General features: G+C 45.6%; 1 protein-coding gene and 1 pseudogene across 1 annotated transcript; both read right to left on the minus strand.

The window, feature by feature from the left end:
• Nucleotides 1–6388: 6388 nt before the first annotated feature.
• Nucleotides 6389–17883, minus strand: LOC144149258 (uncharacterized). The gene is made up of 3 exons (XM_077680810.1): nucleotides 17269–17883; nucleotides 10872–10940; nucleotides 6389–6577 (listed from the first exon to the last, which is right to left on the minus strand). The coding sequence occupies exons 1-3, from the start codon at nucleotides 17856–17858 to the stop codon at nucleotides 6523–6525; spliced, it is 714 nt and encodes a 237-aa protein (XP_077536936.1). The 5' UTR covers nucleotides 17859–17883; the 3' UTR covers nucleotides 6389–6522.
• On the minus strand, nucleotides 14572–16336 carry LOC144149702 (uncharacterized; annotated as a pseudogene).
• Nucleotides 17884–22135: the final 4252 nt, after the last annotated feature.

The following is a 22135-nucleotide window of genomic DNA, read 5'->3' on the forward strand; positions in this document are numbered from 1 at the left end:
ACATTGCGACTGAATATCGGGATTTCTTGCAGAGATTCAAACGTATGTTTTGACATCCATTTATACAGCTGAACTGTTAAAGTCATTACAGGATACGACTATCATGCGCCATAAGAATGCAGCGTTGTCAGAACTCTCTTGCGCCTGCACGGGCTTGATACGACAGCTGTTCGTGAGTCATCGCATCTCCGAATTCGCGAGACTCCTTCTGGTTGTGCGCTGTCTGCTTCGAACATGTCGGCGCTTGTTTGACCGTCGAATTGCATGTAATAAGACGCACAGCCTTCTGAAAAGTGGAGTCCGCTTCTTACGGCACTGGGGAGAAAGTCTCTTGCTGTTCGAGTCATGCTATAAACGCGCCAGTATGCTGCTTCCTGAACCACCGTTTTTCTCTATTCGCCATGCATTTAAATACCTCTGGCGTATGGTTTCGCGCCACAGCTTTTGCTGCTATCGTACAGCATCGAATGAAGACATGGGATACTACGGCATGTACCTACAAGCGCCACTCGGAAGCGTCAGCTCTCGCACGCGTACACCATTCGCTTTAATGGCGGGTGAGGAATCATGTTAAACGTATCATTTACGTGGAGAACCACGATAGAAAACAACTGTAAGAATAAGCTTTGAGCTCGGAGGAGTGATGCGGCTTCCTAAATTTATTGATAATGCCTAAGGCCTGGCCATGACATAAAACCGGTCAGTGAGGAGCATGTCAAGATAAACGTATGTGATTTTGAATGTAGAGTGGGCTAAAAACCTATGTACAGGTACGTACAACCGAGTTAAATAGCAAGGTTAGTGAGTGTTTGATGTCCATAGGCTATCCTGGTCGGTCAGAGGGAGCGTCCGGTTTCTTGTGTTGCTGTGGTGGACGAGGCTGGGTGTTTTGCACGCGACGAGACGTGGTGCAAACGTGGCTGCTTTGGGTCCGAGATAAGGTGAACAAAGGCTGAAGTGAAAGTTGCAAAATGGCCGTTGTACGGAGATGTGCGTGTCAGCTTTTTCATGCTGCAGAAGCAGTGAGATCGTTGTTGTCGAGCAGGTATATCTCTGTGCGGGGCTACGAACGTGGATGTCTTAGTTTCTGGATGCCGGGCCCACTACGAAGTGGGCCCGCCAACGCGAGGAAAACGGAAGGAAAGCAAACCATTCGCGTGTGAGTGTAAGGGCTAGGTCAGCCCTTACAAAACGCCGTAAAAGGGGTGAAATGGCAACATGTCTGCTCTAAAAGTGCTTGTGACATGCCCTACGAAGTCGGCTGTGACGCCGATACTGGAGAGCAGGGATGTCCGTCAAGTGAAAGCTGGAGTCATCGAAAATGACGTCTTGTTGATATATGATGAGATGCTACGTTGGCTTCACGTGAAAATGTTTGCTACTTGCATCACGACAGGATTCACGCGATTGTGCCGGGATTGCCGCCTGCGGAATGCAACAGGCTGTGTTCAGTTCGACGTCGAAACGGGTACGTGAGGTGTACCGATGATGTTGTCCTTCATGAGGGCTGCAGGGGCACGGGAACTGGCACGTGAAGGAGCCAGCAGCGTCTTAGAAAAGGGAATTTTGCACCGTCGAGTAGGGGATGCACCAAAGGCAGTCACTTTCGTTGTGGGATGCACTTGTCGTAGAGTTCCGTCTTTTGTAAATGGTGGCTTTTGGGATTCCTGGGTATCCACGCCGATCATGGTATTAGTGGTAGGAATAAGAAGGGAGGACCGTTGCTGCCAGTGGGCGTCTTTAATGAAGTTAGTTGCAAGTATAGTTGGAGGAGGTCCGGTTGCCGCACTTGAGATGAGGGTCAGGTGGTTGACATCAGCTGCAGTGGACGACACTGTGCGCGTTGGCGCGAATGGTACCTTGTGGCGGCGAAACATGCACCGCCTATGACGGTACCTCTCGTGCTGGAGGTGCTTGCGGAACAACCTTAGAACGGTACTGCGCGAACACGGCAGACTGAAGGTCATCGTAGAAGGTTGCGCAGGGTAGTAGTATACGGCCTTGACGCATCGGAGCCCAATCGGTAGCGTTGGTTAGAGGATTGAATATGTAATGCTGTATGGGGACGTTGCTGGGCTAGAACGTGCTGTCAGGCTCGAGGAACCAACTACATATACAGCTTCACCGAAACTACGGTATCAGTGCGTGTCAGGTCGCCGTGCCTGTATACCGCTGACGGAGCCACAAACAGGGAAGTTCCGGTAAACCACTTCTAAGAAGAAGACATGGACTTCTCGGAGTGATGTAGCTTCCTACATTTATGGTCGCGGCCCGTAAGTCCGAACTCTTCACTGCGCAGCGCCCAATTTTACATGGGCTTAGCGCGATGCAGAACGTAATTAAGCGTGGTTATAGGCTGCAACCCATATCTTAAGAGATCGAAAGCATAATAAATCTGCATTTATAACAAAACCAACAGGATGAATTTAGGTCTTCTGCAAAAAACATGAGAAATCAGTTCAGAGAAAAAATAAAATAAGCCGGAGACCTGCTGTGGCTCCTACCCAGGCCTTCAGCGATTGTACTCAATACTCTACACCCGACGCCATGACCTACAACGCAGCGTGGTTTTGGCAGTGGCTCAATAGAATAACACTCGCAGTGCTACCACACAAGTCACTTGGAGTGCTGTGGAGGCATGCGTTTAGAAACACACTCCCCCACCACAACTGGGAAGCGGCGATGACATGCGGCTGCCAAAACGCGCAGTGGTATTCCATCTCTTGTTTCACGTGGTGTTGTTGTTGCTCCTTCACTGGTGGCGCATACCCACGTGCGAAATTTGCCGAAAAACGGGTAGCCTTTTGGGGCTACCACGCCCACCTCCTACCACCCTAAAATGAACCTGTTGTATTGAAGTGGGGGCAACAGCCACGCAAATAACACAATTGGCGAAGAATTATAGTTGATGTCAGACTTACAAGAACACGGAACACCAATGTTGAACGAGTTATGGGACAGGTGTCTGGTCTATGAAATATTACATGCACGTGTGAATGGCCGGCACCTCTCACGCACGAGATATCACAACACTGGTGATATAGTACGATGCCGGTTATAATGATGATAGTGGCTCTGGTAGCAGGTGAGGTTGTCGCTCTACACAACACTGCAGTATTGACATAGCCCATGGGACAATAATCCGTCAGGCTACCCATCCCGGCATCCTGAGCCCAGCTGTTATCGTCCGCAAAGAAATCGGGCCGGTGCGACGTGTGCTAAGCTGACAAAGAGGGTTCACAGTTACCGCCGCCGGGCAAGAAACGGGGCTTTATTGGGTGGCATTGGTACTTGTTAACGTGGAACGTCACCACCCGCAAAAGCGAAGACGCGGGACATGCCCGCAAAAGCCATGCGATAGCGAGCCACATTCATGTCATTATCATCAGCACCACCAGCCTATCTACGCCCACTGCAGGGCAAAGGCCTCTCCTATTAAATTCCAATCATTCCGGTCCTGTGCAAACTGCAACCAATTTATCCCTGCAAACTTCTCGATATGACCTGCCCATCTAACTTTCTGCTGCCCCCTGCAACGCTTGCCTTCTCTAGGGATCCATTCTGTTACCCTTAATGACAAACGGTTATCTTGCCGTCACATCACATGCCCTGCCCACGTCCATTTATTCTTCTTAATTTCTACTAATATGTCTTTAACACGCCTTTGTTCCCTGACCCACTCCACTCTCGTCATGTCCCTTAATGTTACACCTATCATCTTCCGTTCCATTTCCCGCAGAGGCGTTCTGAATTTAAGTTGAACCCTCTTTGTGAGCCCCAAGTTTATGCCCCGTAGGTGAGTACCAGTTAGATGCAGCTGTCATACTCTTTCTTCTTCAGCGACAATGGTAGACTGCCATTCATTTTCTGAGAATGGCTTCGGTATGCACTACACCCCGTTCTTATCCTTCTAATTATCTCTGCGTATGGTTCGGGTTCGGGGTCACAACTTGGCCTAAGTAGATATATTTGCTTACCACTTCACCTGCCTGGCCACCTTACTCAAACCTCTGTGCTGTCCCGTGGTTATTGATCCTTACTTTGGCTTTCTGCATAATAATTTTCAGGCCCACGGTTCTACTCTGTTTGCCCAGTGCGGAAAGCATGCTTTGCAATTCGTCCCTTGAGTTACTTAGCAAGGCACCGTCATCAGCAAATCTAAGGCTACTGACGTATTCTCAATTAAGACTTACTCCCGCCTGTTCCCAATCCAATGTTCTGAGTACTTCTTGTAAACATGCTGTGTATAACATTGGATAGATTGTGTCTCCTTGTCTGTCGCCCTTCCTTATAGGTATGTCACTGCTCTGCTTATGGAGGATGATGGCAGCTGTAGACCTATTGTAGATATCCTCTAGTATTCTTACATATTGCTCAACTACACCCTGGTTCCGTAATGCCTGAATGACTGCTGAGGTTTCGACCTAGTCAAATGTTTTCTCATAATCTATGAAGGCTATATATACGATTTCAGTGTAGTAAGCGCACATTTCTGTCACCTGATTGATCGTGTGAATATGGTCCATTGTTGAATAGCCTTTACGGAACCCTGCTTCTTCTTTAGGTTGACTAAAATCTAACGTTGCCGAAATTCTGTTAGCGATTACATTGATAAGTACCCTGTAGACGACTGACAGTAAGCTGATGGGCCTGTTTTCAAGTCCTTCATGTCACCTTTCTGATGGATTAAGATGAGGTTCGCGTTCTTCTAAGATTCCGGTACACTTGCTGTCATTAGGAATTGCGAATACAGGTTTCCCAGTTTTTCAAGTACAATTTCTCCGCCCTCCTACAAGAGGTCTGCTGTTATCTGATCCTCACCAGGTACTTTGCCCCCTTTCAATTCTTTCAAAGCCTTCTTTATTTCTTCTGTCTATACTGGTGTGATGTTTATCTCCTCTGAGCGACTTTCTCGTTCGGCATTATCCTGAATGTCCCGGCTACTGTACCCATCCCTATAGAACTCCTCGGCTACTGTGACTATTTCGTCCCTATTTCTAGTGACATTACCTTGCTTGTATTTAAGTGCATACACTTTATTTTTCCCTGTGCCAATACGCTTCATCACTGACTTCAGACTACCTCCGTCCTTTAAGGCGTATTCGATTCTCCCCATAATATACTTCCGTATGTCAGCTGTCTTTCGCTTATTTACTAACTTTGAAAGCTCCGCTAGTTCTATTCTGTCAGCTGCGGTGGAGATTGTCATAGTTTGCCGTTGCCTAATTAGATCTTTCGTCTCCTGGGAATGTTTGCCAGTATCCTGTCTAGCCATCGTGCCCCGACGTCTACTGCACACTCTGTGATAATGCGTGTAAGGTAGTCGCTGGCCACCTTCACGTGAAGTGTAATAAATCAATCAGAACGCTGGTATTTACGAGGTGCGCGCCGATTTCTCACGAAAGAGGGAAACAGGGACCGGCACAACCTGACTCGGTTAGAGATGTTGGTCGGCCCCCCCAGACGCACACACGCACACAAACGCACACACGCACACGCGCACACACGCCAGCACACATACACACGGACACACGCACTCGCACACACATTTGCACACATTCACGCACATAGGCGCCCACGCCCACGCACGCACATACACACACACGCACACGGGCACACGCACACGCGCGGGGACACATACACACGCAAACACGTAGGCACACACAGGCACACATACAAACACACATGCACGCACACGGGCATGCTCAGAAACAACGCACAAATGCACGCGCAAACACACACGCACACGCACGCACACAAAACACACAAGCACACGCACGCACAAGCGCAAGCGCAAGCACACACAGGGACACCAACGCACACCCACAGGAACGCATACACGTGGGATCCCACGTGCAATCGCTCATACACCCGCGGACGCGCACACACCCTGGTACACATACGGTCACACGCGCTCGCTTACGCACACACACACACGCGCCCAGGTGCATTCGCACGCTAACACATACACACAAGAACATACACAGCCACACTCACACGTTTACACGACCATGCATGCACATACAGGCACGCACACGAACACTCACCCACGCGCCTGCACACACATACAAAATAAGTTGTGCACGAGAGCCTCGCTTAGGAAAGCCTCTTGCAGGACGTGCCTCTCGCAGCAGCCGCTCGCCTAGCGTCTCATTGTCCCGATCACGCAGGCCGCGACACAGAGACGGATAATTGTGACCCACCTGTCGGTGAATTCTATCACAGTATCTAGGCTCTGACCCCCCCCCCCCCCCCTCCTCCTGTATGTTTTGTATTTGTCTTCGCGTCTTTATTTGCTTTTTTCCAGGACATATTGGTGTAGGTTGAACCTGATGGCAGTAAGTTTGCCCCAGTCACGTCATATTGTTTTATTAAACAAGAAAGACTGTCATTCTAGGCGAGTATTATTGCGACTTCCAGTAACTGTATGCCTGGCTGGTAGACTGTCATCCCCGAGTAATCTCTCATCGAGCTTCATCATACTCATGTTCACCCGTATCGATGACCGTGACTTTCATCGCCTCAGTTGTATTTAAGTTCTCGGAAGTAGTTTTCTCGTCCGGGGTGTGGCCGGGACCTGCGTGTAAATCATCGCGTTAGCGCCAGAAAATGCAAATGAACGATCTCAAGTTTAGCGTAAACAAAGCAGGTTTTGTAAGCGGAACTTGGACGGCTAGCGTTCGTTGTAATATTTTGTAGAAAAACCTCTACCGCTGCTGCACGCGCCTATGAAGTGCGAGGCGTTGGATAACAAGCGTGTTTTCGTCACTGGCAGATTATCGCGAGTGGCACTCAAAATTCTGGGAAAATGTCCACCCATATCCCCAGGCCAGACAATTCACTTGACCTGGGCACCCGCACATTCCGGCTTCGAGGGAAACGAGACGGCCCACGAACACGCCCGAGGGCTCACGATCCGGGCAGGGCCTATTCTCTATCCCTATCACGGAGCGCGGTCTGCGAGGGATCGCCTGGTCACATTTAATGATATCACCACACACTACCGCCTCTCCCGCCGGATCTACACACCGGCGGACCAGCAATTAAATAACCGCGAAGCTCACATTTGCCGTTTGCTACAAACGAACACTTTCCCCAACCCAGCCTGTCTTACCCACGTACACCGAAGTCTCTACCCCACTGCAGCGTGCCACCTGTGCGGTGAACACGCCACCCTATCTCATATAATATGGGCATGACCCCAGGATCCGTTCCCACTAATCACCACTGAGGAGCACTGGGAGGCCGCGCTCCGCGGCTCCGATCCGGACCTTCAGGTTCGGCTAATGGACAGGGCTGAGGAGGTCGCTGGTGAGTGGATGCCACCGGCTACAAGCGCGACCTGAATGGCATTAACCGAAATAATGTTTTTCTGTCTGTCTGGACCTCCAGTACTGGCAAGATCCAAACATGATATTAAGTTCCCAATTACGCATGCAGCACTTGGATATGCATTTTAGGCATATAAGATCTGAATATGACTGGAGTAACTGTAAATATGCGTGGGTATATGTTTAGGTAAATGAAAATGTCTTGTACTATTCACCTAAATTCTGTGTCAACTGTATGTGTTGTTGTAAAGACCTTAGAACCTTCTCTGGTAATCAACCTCCACGTATTGGAGTGCCATAATATTTTGTTTTTATTTCTGCACTAACTATTACGCGTATATATTAAGATTTATTAAATATGAAAGATAAACTATACATAAAAATCACGGTCTGTTGAGGGGTGTCCTTGCATTTGCGTATACGCCAACAAGCTGATGAATGAAATGAATGCATAATCTCTAATGGGCTATGTCTGCTCGTCGAATTTTCATACATAAGATTGCGCGGGCAAAGTAAACCAAACGAAGATGTTAAAGGACTCAGTAGAGCTCGCAACACCGTCGCCTCGCCGAATTAGCCCCTCTCTTCAGCAAGCTTCATTAATCATCCCTATTTACTCCCCGAAATGTATGTGACAGAGTGGCTGCCCTAATGCTCCTTTCATTGTGAACGGCATGCTGAGCTACAGATTTTTAACGGCGCTTTTCGGTAGATGCGTTCATTAACAGACCAGGGATATTTCTATACCAGACGTTTACGACTTCGAATGGCGAACTGAGCACATCTACTTGGGTGTGTACACACTAAAGCCACCTCAAAAGTAGCATACGAATACTGTGGTGTCAGGTGACTGAATGGCAAGGCCAGCGTATATTCCCCCGTGAACTACAAGGAGTATCGGTAATACAAAAAGTATTGTCATAACGGTGCTGTATTGTTATAACACAATATATAATTATTATTTAAAGTATTGTGATAACAGAATAACTGTGAACAGCGGTATCCGTGTAGTTGGTAGGGAAGCAGCCATAGGAGGCAACGTACAACAAACCCGTGCGAACCGAACTTCAAAAAATGTTTATTCCCTTCAAACAAAATTTACAATTCTGATATTTTGCGAAAATAAAGTAGGACATACCGTCTCCAAAGCGAACTATTGCGCGTAGTTTTACTAGGATTGCTACAGCACGCAATTTGCGTCCGAATGTGCGGAAAAAGTGCGTTTTTGCAGAATTTAGAATTTATTTTTCAATACCTGCTTTACTTGACTGCTCTACAACAAATGTTAGACCAAAGTACATTGCAAAGTCTCGCAGGATAAAAATTTCCAGTTTTCTTCTTGTTGCGGAAGATACTTTTAAAAATTGTTAAAAAAGCACAATCTTAGCCTTATTCCGTCAGCAAAAACGAGGGTAAAATATGCTTTAATGGTATTCAATTTGAAATGGCCGTTGAGGCCGGAAAACACACGTGTCAGAGCCAGATTTTCTCCTTTGAATTTTGTTTAGAATGGTTTTAAAAAATTTACAAAGTTGGTGCAGTTTTCTCGGGAACCGCATCTTTAAAGTGCTATTGCCTGGAAGAAAAATTTTTTTCGCGCGCCAAATTACAACCAGGGCTTTTAGGGAACGAGGTAATCAAGTAAAAATTTTTTCAAAAATATCTGAGAGGGTCGAGCGCCACACCGGCGACGTTTGGCATGGAATGACCCTATATTGAAAATAAAACAAAAATAACCAAATTATTGGTTTGTTGTTTCTGTGCAGTTGGGGTGTTCTTACTCTTCATTTAAAGCACTGCTCAAGAACGTAAGAAATCAGGTTTACCAAACGAGAAACAGCTGGGAAGTACCCTACTCGGACGCTTTTTTTGTTTACGCAAATCATTCGCACCGGTAATGTGGCTGGCATGCAATCTCACTGTCGTTAGTGAACGAACGACACTTCAAACGGATCATCCATAAATGCTTTGGTTTGTGGAGAGTGACAGAAACACCGGCGAATCGAAAAAAAAAAGTCCCCGCAGTAGAGATCCAAAGAAAGGTAACATTGATGTTCGTTATCACCAACCAAATGCACGCTCATTCTATCAGCTGGGACTGAATTATGTGATTTCCAGACTTTAAAATAATTAGCGAATAAAATGTAGTAGATGAAGGGGACTAATCTTCCATAACGGTAATCTTTATCTCCAGCTATCGTAAAGGCTTTTAGCGGTAGGCCGGCGGGAAAAGCGCAGGCGCATATGACAGCGATCCTGGATCAGTCGATGGTTTACCGGCAACGACATCCGCACTACATATTCTTGCCCACTTGAATGGCTGCCGTTCAGTCCATCGGCACAACGTAAAAAAATTGCAATCGTCTTCCGCACACAGATATAGTCGGATGAAAATGTCAACAACCATAACGCCACCCAGCGCACAGAGCTTATGCATTGCGTTCGATAGTCCGGAAGGCGTTGCCGTGTTCAAAAAGGGAAAACTTCCTTACAGGCGGGGAAATAAGGTAAGAATATTCATATTTCACCACCCCACAGTTCATATGCGGCATCAAGAAAAACTCCCTGCCTCTCCGTGACAACATCAGGGATGTTTGTTCGGCTGCCCACCACTAGGGAGGAGGAGAGAAGTACCCATGAGGGCGACGCCAATGTTCTGTTGAAGGCTCCCTAAATATGAATGGTTCGTTCACATTTGAAGTATAGGTTCGCTATCTCACTTCACTTTCGGCCTTTAAAAAACTCTGCTAGTTTTCTTTTTCTTGGTAATATAAGCCAGTCATTCTTAAAAAAAGGAAATTCCGGGATCGCTTAACGCAGTTCCCAACGAGCGTCGTTCTCTTATTTACTTGAAATCTATTGACCGCTATTACGTCTGTCCGCAAAGCCACGGCGATAATGGAGGTCTTTTCCGACTTTTTTGCCTGAGGCGGACGCGGCCATGTAAGCGAACGTTATTAAGTTTTATTCTCGTCTGAGGTTGGCAGCCCAATGGCATTTCCATGCAGAAAATATAGGCTATGGCACGACTGCTCAAGTAGTTTTGCAATGCGCTGTTGCTTCTGCTCCTTCGGACGGTGCGCTTCTTCCTCTCGGAATCTTTACAATATCATATTTCCCAATGCGGCTCTGCTGCATCTAAAGAAATAAGATTGTTTACGACTGCTTTGCAACGCGAGGAGTAGTTTTGCGCCATCGCTTACAGTTCTCTATACTTGTAAGGATAATGAGAAAATCTGCGTACCAATCCCGCCATGCGAACTAGTTACGACAGCCACCAACACAACCACAGCCTTCATGGTCATCATCAATATCAGCATGTTATTTGTGTACTACAGGGCACATCTCACCACTCCAGTAGCAAGTTTTGCGAGTAAAGCGACTTCAAACGGCTTTGTTCTTGTTATTTGAAGCCTGACAATGAACTGCTTATTAGCACTTTCAATATCAATTTTTTTCCTAATGAGCAGAGAATAGATACGTTACACCCGCGTGTTAATCGCGTTACAGTTAAAGAAGTTATGGTGCCTTCGGTCCCACCTTCGCCTTCGCCATCGGATGGACGAGAGGCTCCCGCATCGATGCTGCTGTCGTCCAAGCTCTTGTCCCCTGCATGGGCAAAGCGCCACTTTGAGGATTCGAGCTCACATTGTGGTAACATATCGTCTTACGCGACCACAGACTAAACGTCCGCAGAGCTGACATGTGCCCCTTGCGCGGGATGAACAGAGGGGACAAATATCCGCGTATCCACCCGTTCCGCTGCAACTGTCGTGGAAAGACAGTTTTTTGACGCCCCTGCCCAGTAACTGTTTGTTCTCTCTCCTAAAACCAACTCCCAAGTGGCTCCTTTCCTGTTTCTGTCCACTGGTGGTAAGGGTATAGAGAGTTATCTGAATTCAATTCAATTCTTACAGCTGCGCCGCTATGTGTGGAAATTTAGTTACTGTTGCGAACCACGAGCACACGGCTCCAGGGCGAGCGCTCTTTGGCATTTTGGGATTCGTGTTTTTGACGCGGGGCTTGTGGTTTGTTTTCGCCTAGCATATTCCTACGTGAATGTTATTTAACACTTATAACTGCTTGTACCAGTTATGCTTTACAGTCTTGGCTTAAATATGCCTAGCTTTTTGATTTGCTCAACGTGGATGACAAGTATAAAGTTTTGTACAAGACAAGTAGCTTGTAAAATAGCTTAGTTACCCTGCGTAATCGTCTCGTTTAATAGTTCTGTTAACTTTTCGGTGCGTGGTAGAATCCACGAACGGAGTGACAGACAGACAGACAGACAGACAGACAGACAGACAGACAGACAGAAAGACAGATGAAAATTTGCGTGTGTAGTAGTACACGAAACGCTATGTCGTCAGAATATCTTGCAGGATGGTTAAATTCCCCATTATAAGCAGAACACAATAGCGGAGCTGACGCACACGCATAGCGAAATTCGATCTTCAAGTAAACCACCAGTGCACGCCTTCTCTCTCGGGGAGGCCAAGCGGCGGCCTCATGGCAAAGAAAGCATTCGCAACAAAAAAATGACGTGAGGTAAGCTTCGTCAATGAACCCACTTTTCCACGGATGAGAACTTTTAGATGACCACTAGTCTCGCAAACGTCTTGACTCTACCGAGAAAGTGCAAATTTGGATCCGGGCAACCAAGACATGCTTTTCACCGGCATTAACGCTTCCGCCGGATTAAACGGCGTCATACAATCAAAAATATTTTACCAAGTCGGATGCACAAATTTGAGATGTTTCTGGCTCAATCTTGACATATATGGGTGCAACTTTTCACAGTTTTTATATTAAATTTGCAAGCCTCTCCTTGGAATGTAAAGAACCCGTGCAGCACCCATAATTTATATATTTTTGGTGGGAGAAGCCTAACTTATTATATTTATGTTATTTTTTTCATAGACATTTCTAAACAAGAAATGCTTGCATTAGCCAACGATCATGCTTCCTTTAGCTTATGGGTGGTGGCAGCCGGAGGAAACGCAGCTATTTGTCCACGGAGGGGGCTGTATAAAAAGTGAAATCAAATGGCTTTGGGAAATATTGACGTTGAAGGGCACAGAGATATTCCGCTTTTCTAGCCTAAAGTTTTGAAGCCTCAACGTCGGCTGAAATAGACGGAAAAATATTGTTGCGATTTCTACACGAGGAAAATCCACGGAAAGTTCATGCATGGAACAGTATGCCGCTTTTCCTTTACCAATCATTAGCCTCAATTCTTTGTGAAATGATGTGAGCTAATTTTTAGCACTATTTGTAATACTTTATCCGCATTAGGCGCATAAAACACTTTCATATAGCTGATGCACAATTGTTTGACGAATTTTCGGTTTTTTTAATAAATTGCATCTGTGCAGTAACATTTAACTTTCGGTTTTTGCTGCTAGATAGTTAGGGGATCATACGGCCTACGCTGTCGGTTTAATGTCGAGCACTAAATGGAAGGCTTGTATCACTAATAATACTGTAAAGATGGCGTCCCCAGGTCACATTTCTATTAAAGGCATAAGATTTCCATTTCTGACCTACATTTTCATCTTATGAGACATGCGATATTTTGTTGGCACAAACAAATCCAACCTATTACATACTTAATTCAGTCGACCAGTGCTTCTTTTTTCGTGTGGATTTTCCCGTCCTGGGAACCTGGCTCAGTGCAGGGTCCGATACGCTATAAAGTTTATTGAGGAAGGCTAAGTTGCAATACATTTGTACGACGCACTGACGTCGAAGGTGAGGTCAAGGGAAGACTTCGGAAGTCCTCTGTGTGACGTAGCGATGACCGCCTGCAGCGTTTGGCCTGCTTCGTCGTCATGCCACGTCGTAAACAGATTTCACCACTGGTCAGTAAGACATCTAAAACTACCGGAACAGTGCTGCGAGAACCAGCTGCTTACTTTTGTACAAGCTCAAAAAGGGTGGCGCGTACATTTTAACGTACTTATGAGAGAAACCGACAGCGTCTAGAAGGAAGTTGTCACGTGTAGTTAAAAGAAGTAGGGTAACAAACTATTTGTGTCCCTCTTTTATTTATTTATTTACAAGATACCTACATCGCCACGAGGGCATTTTTGTAGGGGGGACATGCAACATGTACAGAACAGAGTATACAAATACATTTATACATCCATACACTTTTTCAAAAGCACTTATTCGTAGTGATTAAAAAACAAACGAACACCACACTGATCATAAGCGGGAGAAAAAAAGATCGTTATTTTGAAGACTAACCAATTCCTCTGACAACATACTCCAGTCACTTATTGTTTTAGGGAAAAAAGAATTTGCAAGAATATTTGTACTGTGGGAATACTCTCGCACTTTTTTTGGATTATCATGACGAAGTGATATGTAGTTTGGCTCGAGAAGATACCGTTTTTTGTCGATACCTGTACGATTGTAGTAAATGCAGTGGAAAAATTTTAACCTTAACTTTTTACGTCTGAACTGCAGTGGTTCCCAGTTCAGGGTAGCTTTAATCGCCGAGATGCTAGCAAAAGGGTCGTACTTGTTGGTAACAAAACGCGCTGCCTGGTTTTGCAGCTTTTCTAATCTTTCTATAAGGTACTCTTGGTGTGGGTCCCACACTACGCACGCATAACCAAGTATAGATCGGACATGCATAAAATACAGTGTTTCTTTCACTTCTGTGGATGCATCCTTAAAGTTTCTACGGATAAAATATAACATTCTACTGGCCTTTGTAATTATGTACTCTACATGTTTAATCCACTTGAGTGACTGAGTTAAGTATACACCTAAGTATTTGTACTCTGTAACGCTAGTGATTATTGTATCTTTTATTTTATAACTTTCTTGGGTTATAGCTGATTTTCGTGTAAACCGGAGGTGATTACATTTCTCGATGTTTAGGTTCATGCCCCATCCGTCACACCACCAAGCTACTGTTTCTAGGTCTTTTTGTAGCGCGTATGTGTCGCTTAGTGAATTTATCTGCCTATAAATAACACAGTCGTCAGCGAATAATTTAATTTCGGACTTAATGTTTTCTGTTATATCATTTATATAAATTAAAAACAATAATGGTCCTAATACGCTACCTTGTGGTACGCCAGAACTCACCGCAATAGAACTAGATTTGTGACTATTTAAAACCACACATTGCTCGCGGCCGTGCAGGTAGTTACGTATCCAAGAATGAATTTTATAGTTAATATTCAGGGATGCAAGTTTATTGTCCAGAAGGTTATGAGGAACGGTATCAAAAGCCTTCCTGAAATCGAGAAAGATTGCATCTACTGGCGTATTATTATCGAGGGCCTGTGAAATGTAATGCTGAAATTCTACTAATTGAGTATTGCATGAAAATCCACTCCGAAAGCCATGCTGAGAAGGTGTGAGGTAGTTGATGGAGTTGAGATATTGAAATATTGCACTATATATAATATGTTCTAAAATTTTACAGCAAATTGAAGTCAAAGAAATCGGTCTATAATTTTTCTCATTTTTTCTATCCCCGGACTTAAAAAAAGGCGTTACATTTGCAAATTTCCAGTCTTTGGGAACAATGCCTGACTCAAGTGACATTTTGTAAATAATAGCTAAATACCTTGCAATAACGTCATGGCACTCCTTCAGTACAAATGGCGATAGCCCATCTGGACCACATGCCTTAGAAGTGTCCAGTTCGCGTAAGAGGCGATCTATACCATTAACATCTATAATGATATCATCCATAGAGTGGGTTACATCACTAACGCATGACGGTAAAGGAGCAGTTGACGTTTTCTGTGAAAAAACAGACTGGAAAAATGCATTGAATGCTTCCGCCATTTCAGCATTACCTTGCACAGTGATTCCATCCACTGATAATGACTGTATAGAAATGTCATCTTTCCTGGTTTTCTTTACGTATTTCCAAAACTGTTTCGGATTTTGCTTAAGGTCAATGTTCAACCGGCCAAAAAATTGTCTTTTCGCATTTTTTATTGCAATCTTAACCTTATTGTTAGAGTCTTTCAAGGCCTGTTCATTAAATTCGCTACTATTACTGCAGAAACGCCTATAGGCTCGCCGGGCTTTCCTTATTATCTTGCGAATTTCCGCGCTGAACCAAGGTTTTTGTTGTTTTTTTGCCGTTAGGTACTTCGATGGTATAAACGTTTCTGTTAAATGTTTTACTTTATCGCGAAAAATACACCAAAGTTCTTCCAACTCTAGGGATTCAGACAGCCGAATAAAAATTTCGAGGTATGATTCTAATTCTGCAGAGATAGCCTCATAGTTTCCTTTATGAAACATGAAAACTTGGCGAGGATGTTGCATTTGATTCGAAGCACTGAGTAAGGACAATTCTGCTACAACTGCTTTGTGGTCGCTTATGCCAGGAATAACAGATACTTTAGATATAATATTTGTGTCATTACATAACATCAAATCCAAGATTGCGTTCTGCCTGGTAGGTTCTAAAACGTACTGGTTGAAGCCAAACGTAGACACCTATTCTTTAAACTGACGATAAAGCTGAGAAGTATTATTCGTCGAGTTTCCTGCAATCCAATCAAAGTCGGCAGATTGAAATCGCCCCCTAAAATTGAGCCGTCAGGTATCACTGATAGCGCGTCAGCAAGTTTGCCAATTGGTTCTTCACTACTATTTGGTGGGCGGTAAAATGTGCCAATTACTAAAGTTTTTCCTTTAGGAAAAAAAACTCGACACCATACGGATTCCGTATCGTCGTCAAAAAAAAGTGGCTGACTGTTTAGTCTACTTGATATTAAGAGAAACACTCCCCCGCCATGTCGATGCCTGTCTTTACGATAGACAGTATATCCGGAAGGAAAAATTTCTGCACTTCTCACGCTTTCGTCCAACCACGACTCCGTGCCCATAATAATTTGCGGTTCAACAGTAGCAACCAAAGACGCGAATTCGTCTACTTTATTTTTAATACTACGGCAGTTTACGAGAAGAATAGATAGAACACCCGGCAAAACGCAAGTCTTACCGCTCCGCGTCTTATCTTTTAGGCACACAGCCCGTCATTCGCTTCCTGTTGATAGCGTGGTCGACTTAGGTTTTCGGACAGGCACCGGTTCATTTTTTTCACTGTCCCAGATAAAACGTTCGCCGTCAATGACCAGCTTGTCATAGTTGAGGTAGACGCGGCTATCTTTATTCTGCTTCGTTTCCTTCGCGTAGTTCCAGAGCTTTCGCCTTTTTTCTTGTACTGCTTGGCTAAAGTCCTCGGAAACACTGTAATCGGTGCCTTTAAACTTGGTGGCATTGTGCATCACACTTTCTCGCATTTTCCAGCTAGAAAAGCATGCCACAATAGGCCGAGTCTTTCCGTTTTTATACGCCCCTATGCGGTGCGCCCGCTCTATGGAAATATCTTTCAGACCGAGTACATCTCTGCAAACATTGCTAACCAATTTTTCGGACGTTTCCCATGTTTCCTTTACAGTTACATCCGGCACTCCAAAAAACACCAAGTTTGACCGGCGACCTCGGTTTTCAAGGTCGTCAACTTGGCCATCATCGCCTTTTCTCTTTGCTCAGTGCGTGTAATTCGATCTTCAGTGACCTCAACCCTCGAATTAATGCCATTAAGTTGATTTTCTAGTTCTTTTTGTTTCAATTCTATACTCTCCAGCTTAGCCAGGATTTGTGCCTGTCCAGCATGCACATCTTAAAGCATCTTTTCTATTCTTGATATTTGTTCTTGTTCAGCCTTATTCATAGGACCCGGGTTTAACTCAACATCTCCTGACAAGAGTAGCAAACATTCCATGACAAGCAGAGAGAAGTAATTGCAAAATGACAGAGCTCCTACTAACATTTGTACAACAAAACGCATGAAACAAGCACGAACCACGCGTCTGTCGATGGGGCACGACACTTGGACGAGCATCACATTGTTAGAACGATAGCATTTTACGTGAGTTAAATAACTCACCTGGTACATGATATAGCGTGAGTGCGGGCCGAAAAAAGTGTCGTGCCCCAGTCGACGTTCGCTAGGCAGCTCCTTTTTATGGTCTTGAACCGGATCCGGAAATGTTCCACGATGGTTGGCCATCTGTCGGTCTCGAAGGTGAAGCAGGGATGCTTGCGGGAAGTCCGGTGGCTTGTGAAGATGACCGCTGCGCTCAGTAGAATCGGCGTTATCGGTGGCCACGGCTCGAACGCAGGAACGGCAGGCGTCCCGACGCAGCTCGCCGCAGCAGCAACGAAGCCAATCAGCACCTGGTACATGATATAGCGTGAGTGCGGGCCGAAAAAAGTGTCGTGCCCCAGTCGACGTTCGCTAGGCAGCTCCTTTTTATGGTCTTGAACCGGATCCGGAAATGTTCCACGATGGTTGGCCATCTGTCGGTCTCGAAGGTGAAGCAGGGATGCTTGCGGGAAGTCCGGTGGCTTGTGAAGATGACCGCTGCGCTCCAGTAGAATCGGCGTTATCGGTGGCCACGGCTCGAACGCAGGAACGGCAGGCGTCCCGACGCAGCTCGCCGCAGCAGCAACGAAGCCAATCAGCACCTGGTACATGATATAGCGTGAGTGCGGGCCGAAAAAAGTGCTATCGATGCCTACAAGCCCAGTTATCGAGAACAGCCCGAAATATTCTCGTCGTGCCGTAAATATTCATTGACAGCGTCGTTTATTCGTATCAGTTTGGGTCTCGAAGATACAAACGCTTAGGGGGCCGCCGTGACTTGTGGGTTCTGATGACATCGCCGTTCTGGTCGCACCACGGCTGATCTTGCCAAGTGCGAGAACGAACGAGCGCGAGCATCCGAAATAGCAATGGTTGCACGCGCCCGGGCAGCATGACGTCACTCTTCAAACCTGTGACGTGTGGACAAGTCGAGCCAGCACGCTCCAACAACAAACAGTGCCTTGGCTGTGTCACACGAACCCTGACGTAAGAATTTACGGCCGGGGCGCTACACAGGCCATGGTGATGCCATTGTCGAAGGGTATTCATTCCAAGCTTTATCTTGCGCGCAAAGATTGATCTAAAATGCGTTATACTAAGCTGTTAAAACTGCAATTTCTTGGCCAGTATCCGTACATACAAATAAAGCTCTTTGCATAGTTATCACGGATTTTAAATTTTCTGTCACTACTGCTGTAACACCGGCACCACGGTGATAAAAAACGGTGAAGTGCGCCAGCACCATCCGCATGAAGATTTCTAGGCAAGGCTGGACTACTACGAAAGAACATTGCGCCCGTTCGCTAGATATCATCATTGAGAGATCTGGTGCTCTCTCCTAGAACCAAGTGCTCTTGCTCTTCCGACAAAGCCCCGAAAGCCTTACCAATTTTGTACACTTCAAAGACGACGACAGAGAACGCAAGAACCCCATAAATGAAAAAAATTGCTAATACGCGAAAGTATGCAATATTGAGGAATTTTCTGCTTAAAAGTATTCAAGTTGTACACATTCCTGAGCCCGCCGATTGTTGCGCACTAAGAGTTTAAGCAATGTAGCCGACCTTCAAGCGACCACAATTATTGTCGCTATTCGTCCAAACATTATCCGGGAAATCGCTGAAAGTCGTGGAAAATTTCTTACCTGAGCGCAAAGCAGCGGTGACCAGAAAAATTATAGCCAGAAGGACGAAGGCTCCGATGAAGCCGATGAGAATGCCGATCGCTAACAAGGTCCCCGCCCTGCGATTAAAACGATTGTGAATTTCCATCATCGAAACACAGTGTAAAAGTAAACAAGCAGGTTATAAAAGTTGCTCAAAAAATGAAATAGGAAGAGGACGACAGTATTTTATTACTTACTTTACACTTGATTACGTTGGTAGGCAGTCTCGAAAAATTAAATAATTGTTCGTTACGGGCTTGTTGGTGGAGCACCGTTTACAAGGAATGCTCTAGGGTCTTTTCAAAGAAGCGTACAAAAAACATGCAATGCCGTAAAGACGACGCACCGATAGCTGATTTTACTTTAACTGAGGCGAACACATGCACACTCCAAAAATAAAAACCACAACAAGAGACCACGATGATTGGCAAAATAATGGTTCCCGCAAAAATTGTGAAAATGGCAAATAACATGGGATAGCCAGCAGCAGAGATAAAATGATTGCTCGTGAAAACTAATGTCCGCGATGAGTGAGTATAGTAGCGAATGGGCTCACACATTCTCCTCCAGCTCTGAAATAATGACAAAAGCTTAGTACATCTCACTTGACATTTTTTTCTTACGAACAAACCAAATTAGTGGTTTTGTCGAAAGGAAAGCGAAAGGCGGGTGCTTGACCATCTGTCTTGCAATACCATCTTGGCGTTTTCACTAGATATAAAATATGAAGGATCAGGAATAGGGGGCCGCTTTTTTTTACTGCACCTCCTAAACTGTGTAGGCACCCGCCGGGGAGGTTGCGTGGGTAAGCAATTGTGCTCCTGTGCCTCAAAAACTCGGGTTTGAATTGCGGCCACGGCATCCCCATTTCAGATCTAGGCTTAAAAGAAATATGCCCCTTGTGGCGAGATTTTCCGCAAGTTAGATATTGTTAGGTTGAGAAATTTAATCCATAGACCTTTAGTGCGGCGTTCATCACAGCCCATGTGAGCTTCAGTGCCTTTAACCCTCCATAGTGGGAATAAAACTTGGTCAGCTTTGCAATGCAACGAAATAGCAAACAAAAAAAAAACGTGACGGACGATTACAATACTCCCTAATGCGAAATATTAGCGCAGCGCAAACTGAAGTCTTCTCGGTCACTGCGCATAGCTGCTGCTTCTCAGGAAGTCATCGCGTGATGAGGGAAACCACGCCGGCGCACGCTGCTCCGCCGTTATCTCGCATCGCATCGCCACCGCCGAGCATGTTGGCAATCAGGTTTTAACCTTCCGCGCGAATGGAAGCGATGGTAAGCTTCTGCGCCGAAGGCACGGGGCGGCCTCTTTAGCATCCACCGTGGTCCCGCGTAATTCGCAACAACAGCGCCAAATCCTCCCCTAGTAGTACGTGGCGTCTGAAAAACGTTGTACTTATCGTCATGGCAACGAGTGGCGAGGGGAGAAAGGAGGTTGGTGACGTCGCGGACGCTGCTGACGTCATTTTTCCCGGTGCAGCCAGGCCGGGCTGCCGCGCGCCGGCCCTTGAAACCGACGCTGGCCCAACTTTCGCGCCTGCCGCCGGTCGCTGCCTCATGGGCCGCTCGGCAATGACACTAGGCGCGAAAGTTGGACGAGCGGCGGCGATGTCTCCAAATGGCCGCTGCCCGTCGTTTGTTATGTGTGAAGTAACGTGTTCAATAATTGAACGAAGAAAACATGTCGGTTATAGTATGTTTTCTGGTGTCGAATTGTTGTCTTTGTGGCGATATTAATTGGAGTGTTACACAAACATTCTTTTTGCTTTGCGTTTATTCAAAATTCATATGAGGACGTCTTTGATTCGAAGTCATGAAAACACATGTACTACAATGATATATTTCACATACATTTTTTTGTATACAGTATAAGACTAAGCAAAAATATGACATATGCAAATTTAAGGATACAATATTGTACAATAGGAAAAAAACGTGCTACATACACATTTACAGTAACACGGGTAGGCGGGCTAGTTGGTATTCTGAATTCATGGCTGTAACTTTTGCGCAACTTTAGACGGAGACAGATACAGGTCTTCGTGTACCTTTTTGTGTCTGCCTCCGTCTAAAGTTGCGCAAAAGTTACAGCCATGAATATACATTTAGGTACACAATACTTGATTACGAAAGAAGAACTCCGAAAGTTCTAGTCCCTACAGAGATTTTTTTTTCGCGCACACCTCGGCGGGAGAAGAAAAGAACTTGAAAGTTCCACTCAGTGTATACTTATTTCTTGGGCTCACCTCGAGGAAGGAATGTTCCTTAAACATTAAAAAAATTCGTTTCAGTTCACAGACACAATAATTGGGAACCTATATGTTAAACGAAAGCACGCACACGTATGCTTCAAGCCCTGCCTTTCGGGTGAGTTAACACAAACTCTGAAAGAAAGCGTTGAACAGCCCATTAACCTGCATACACTTCGGAGAAATCATGTTCACACCAACAAAATGCAGCCATAAAAAAATTGTTGCAACACAATGACCGCACTGTAGACACTCATTGCTGGATTATGTCTATGCACAAAAACAATGCGCAACCATGTGCACGTCGTAGAACACAGAACACAAATCGAACGCACCCATCTTTTCTTTTAATGGCGCGTGAATGAACAGTCTGCTTACCGCGGGTGGGAAGGAAGGCGAAAGGGGGGGAGGGGGGGGGGAGAAGACACCCAGAAATAAAAGCTTTCCTATATTGTAAGCCGCAGATATCGGCCAGGTTGTTACAAGCTACCCTGTAGCTCGGGCAGCACCTATTATCTCATCCTGTCCGATACGGCATGACCATTCTAACTTCAGAACTATGGAACACCAAACCCATTCGCGATAAGATGACAAGGCGCGGGCGCGCAGTTTATATTGAACAGCAAAGCCGGCAATGCTACTTGGTTTTATTTATTTATTTTTTAATGAGCGAAACGCTTGCAATGGCGGCTGCAGACAACGCATGTATTTCGGTTCGGCCTTCCCCTGCTTTATGTGAAAATCGACTTCCATTGAACACCGCGGTGTTACACCAGATTTTTCGGAGCACTGAAGCAACGCTTGGCAGTAGTTTCGCCGCAAATATACGTTTTGGAGCAAGACGGCAGAGGAAAAAAATGCTTAGGACGCAGCACCTCCATGCCACCAATCGCTGTGGTAGTAAAGGTACGCCGTGAAAGGCAAGAAGCGCGTACAGTTGAGCTTGCCTTCTTTGTG

Source organism: Haemaphysalis longicornis, unplaced genomic scaffold (assembly GCF_048455015.1).
Source record: "Haemaphysalis longicornis isolate Haplotype H1 unplaced genomic scaffold, Haemaphysalis longicornis Haplotype H1 scaffold_8, whole genome shotgun sequence".
Lineage (NCBI taxonomy): Eukaryota > Metazoa > Arthropoda > Arachnida > Ixodida > Ixodidae > Haemaphysalis > Haemaphysalis longicornis.

What these genes read in the sequence shown, in the direction of transcription:
- LOC144149258 (XM_077680810.1), bottom strand. Translation starts at nt 17,858, where the DNA reads ATGTACCAGGTGCTGATTGGCTTCGTTGCTGCTGCGGCGAGCTGCGTC. An exon ending in CACGCTATATCATGTACCAG is followed by an intron (nt 10,941 to 17,268) that starts GTGAGTTATTTA and finishes TTGCCCATGCAG; the next exon opens with GGGACAAGAGCTTGGACGAC. An exon ending in ATCCGATGGCGAAGGCGAAG is followed by an intron (nt 6,578 to 10,871) that starts GTGGGACCGAAG and finishes ATTTACACGCAG; the next exon opens with GTCCCGGCCACACCCCGGAC.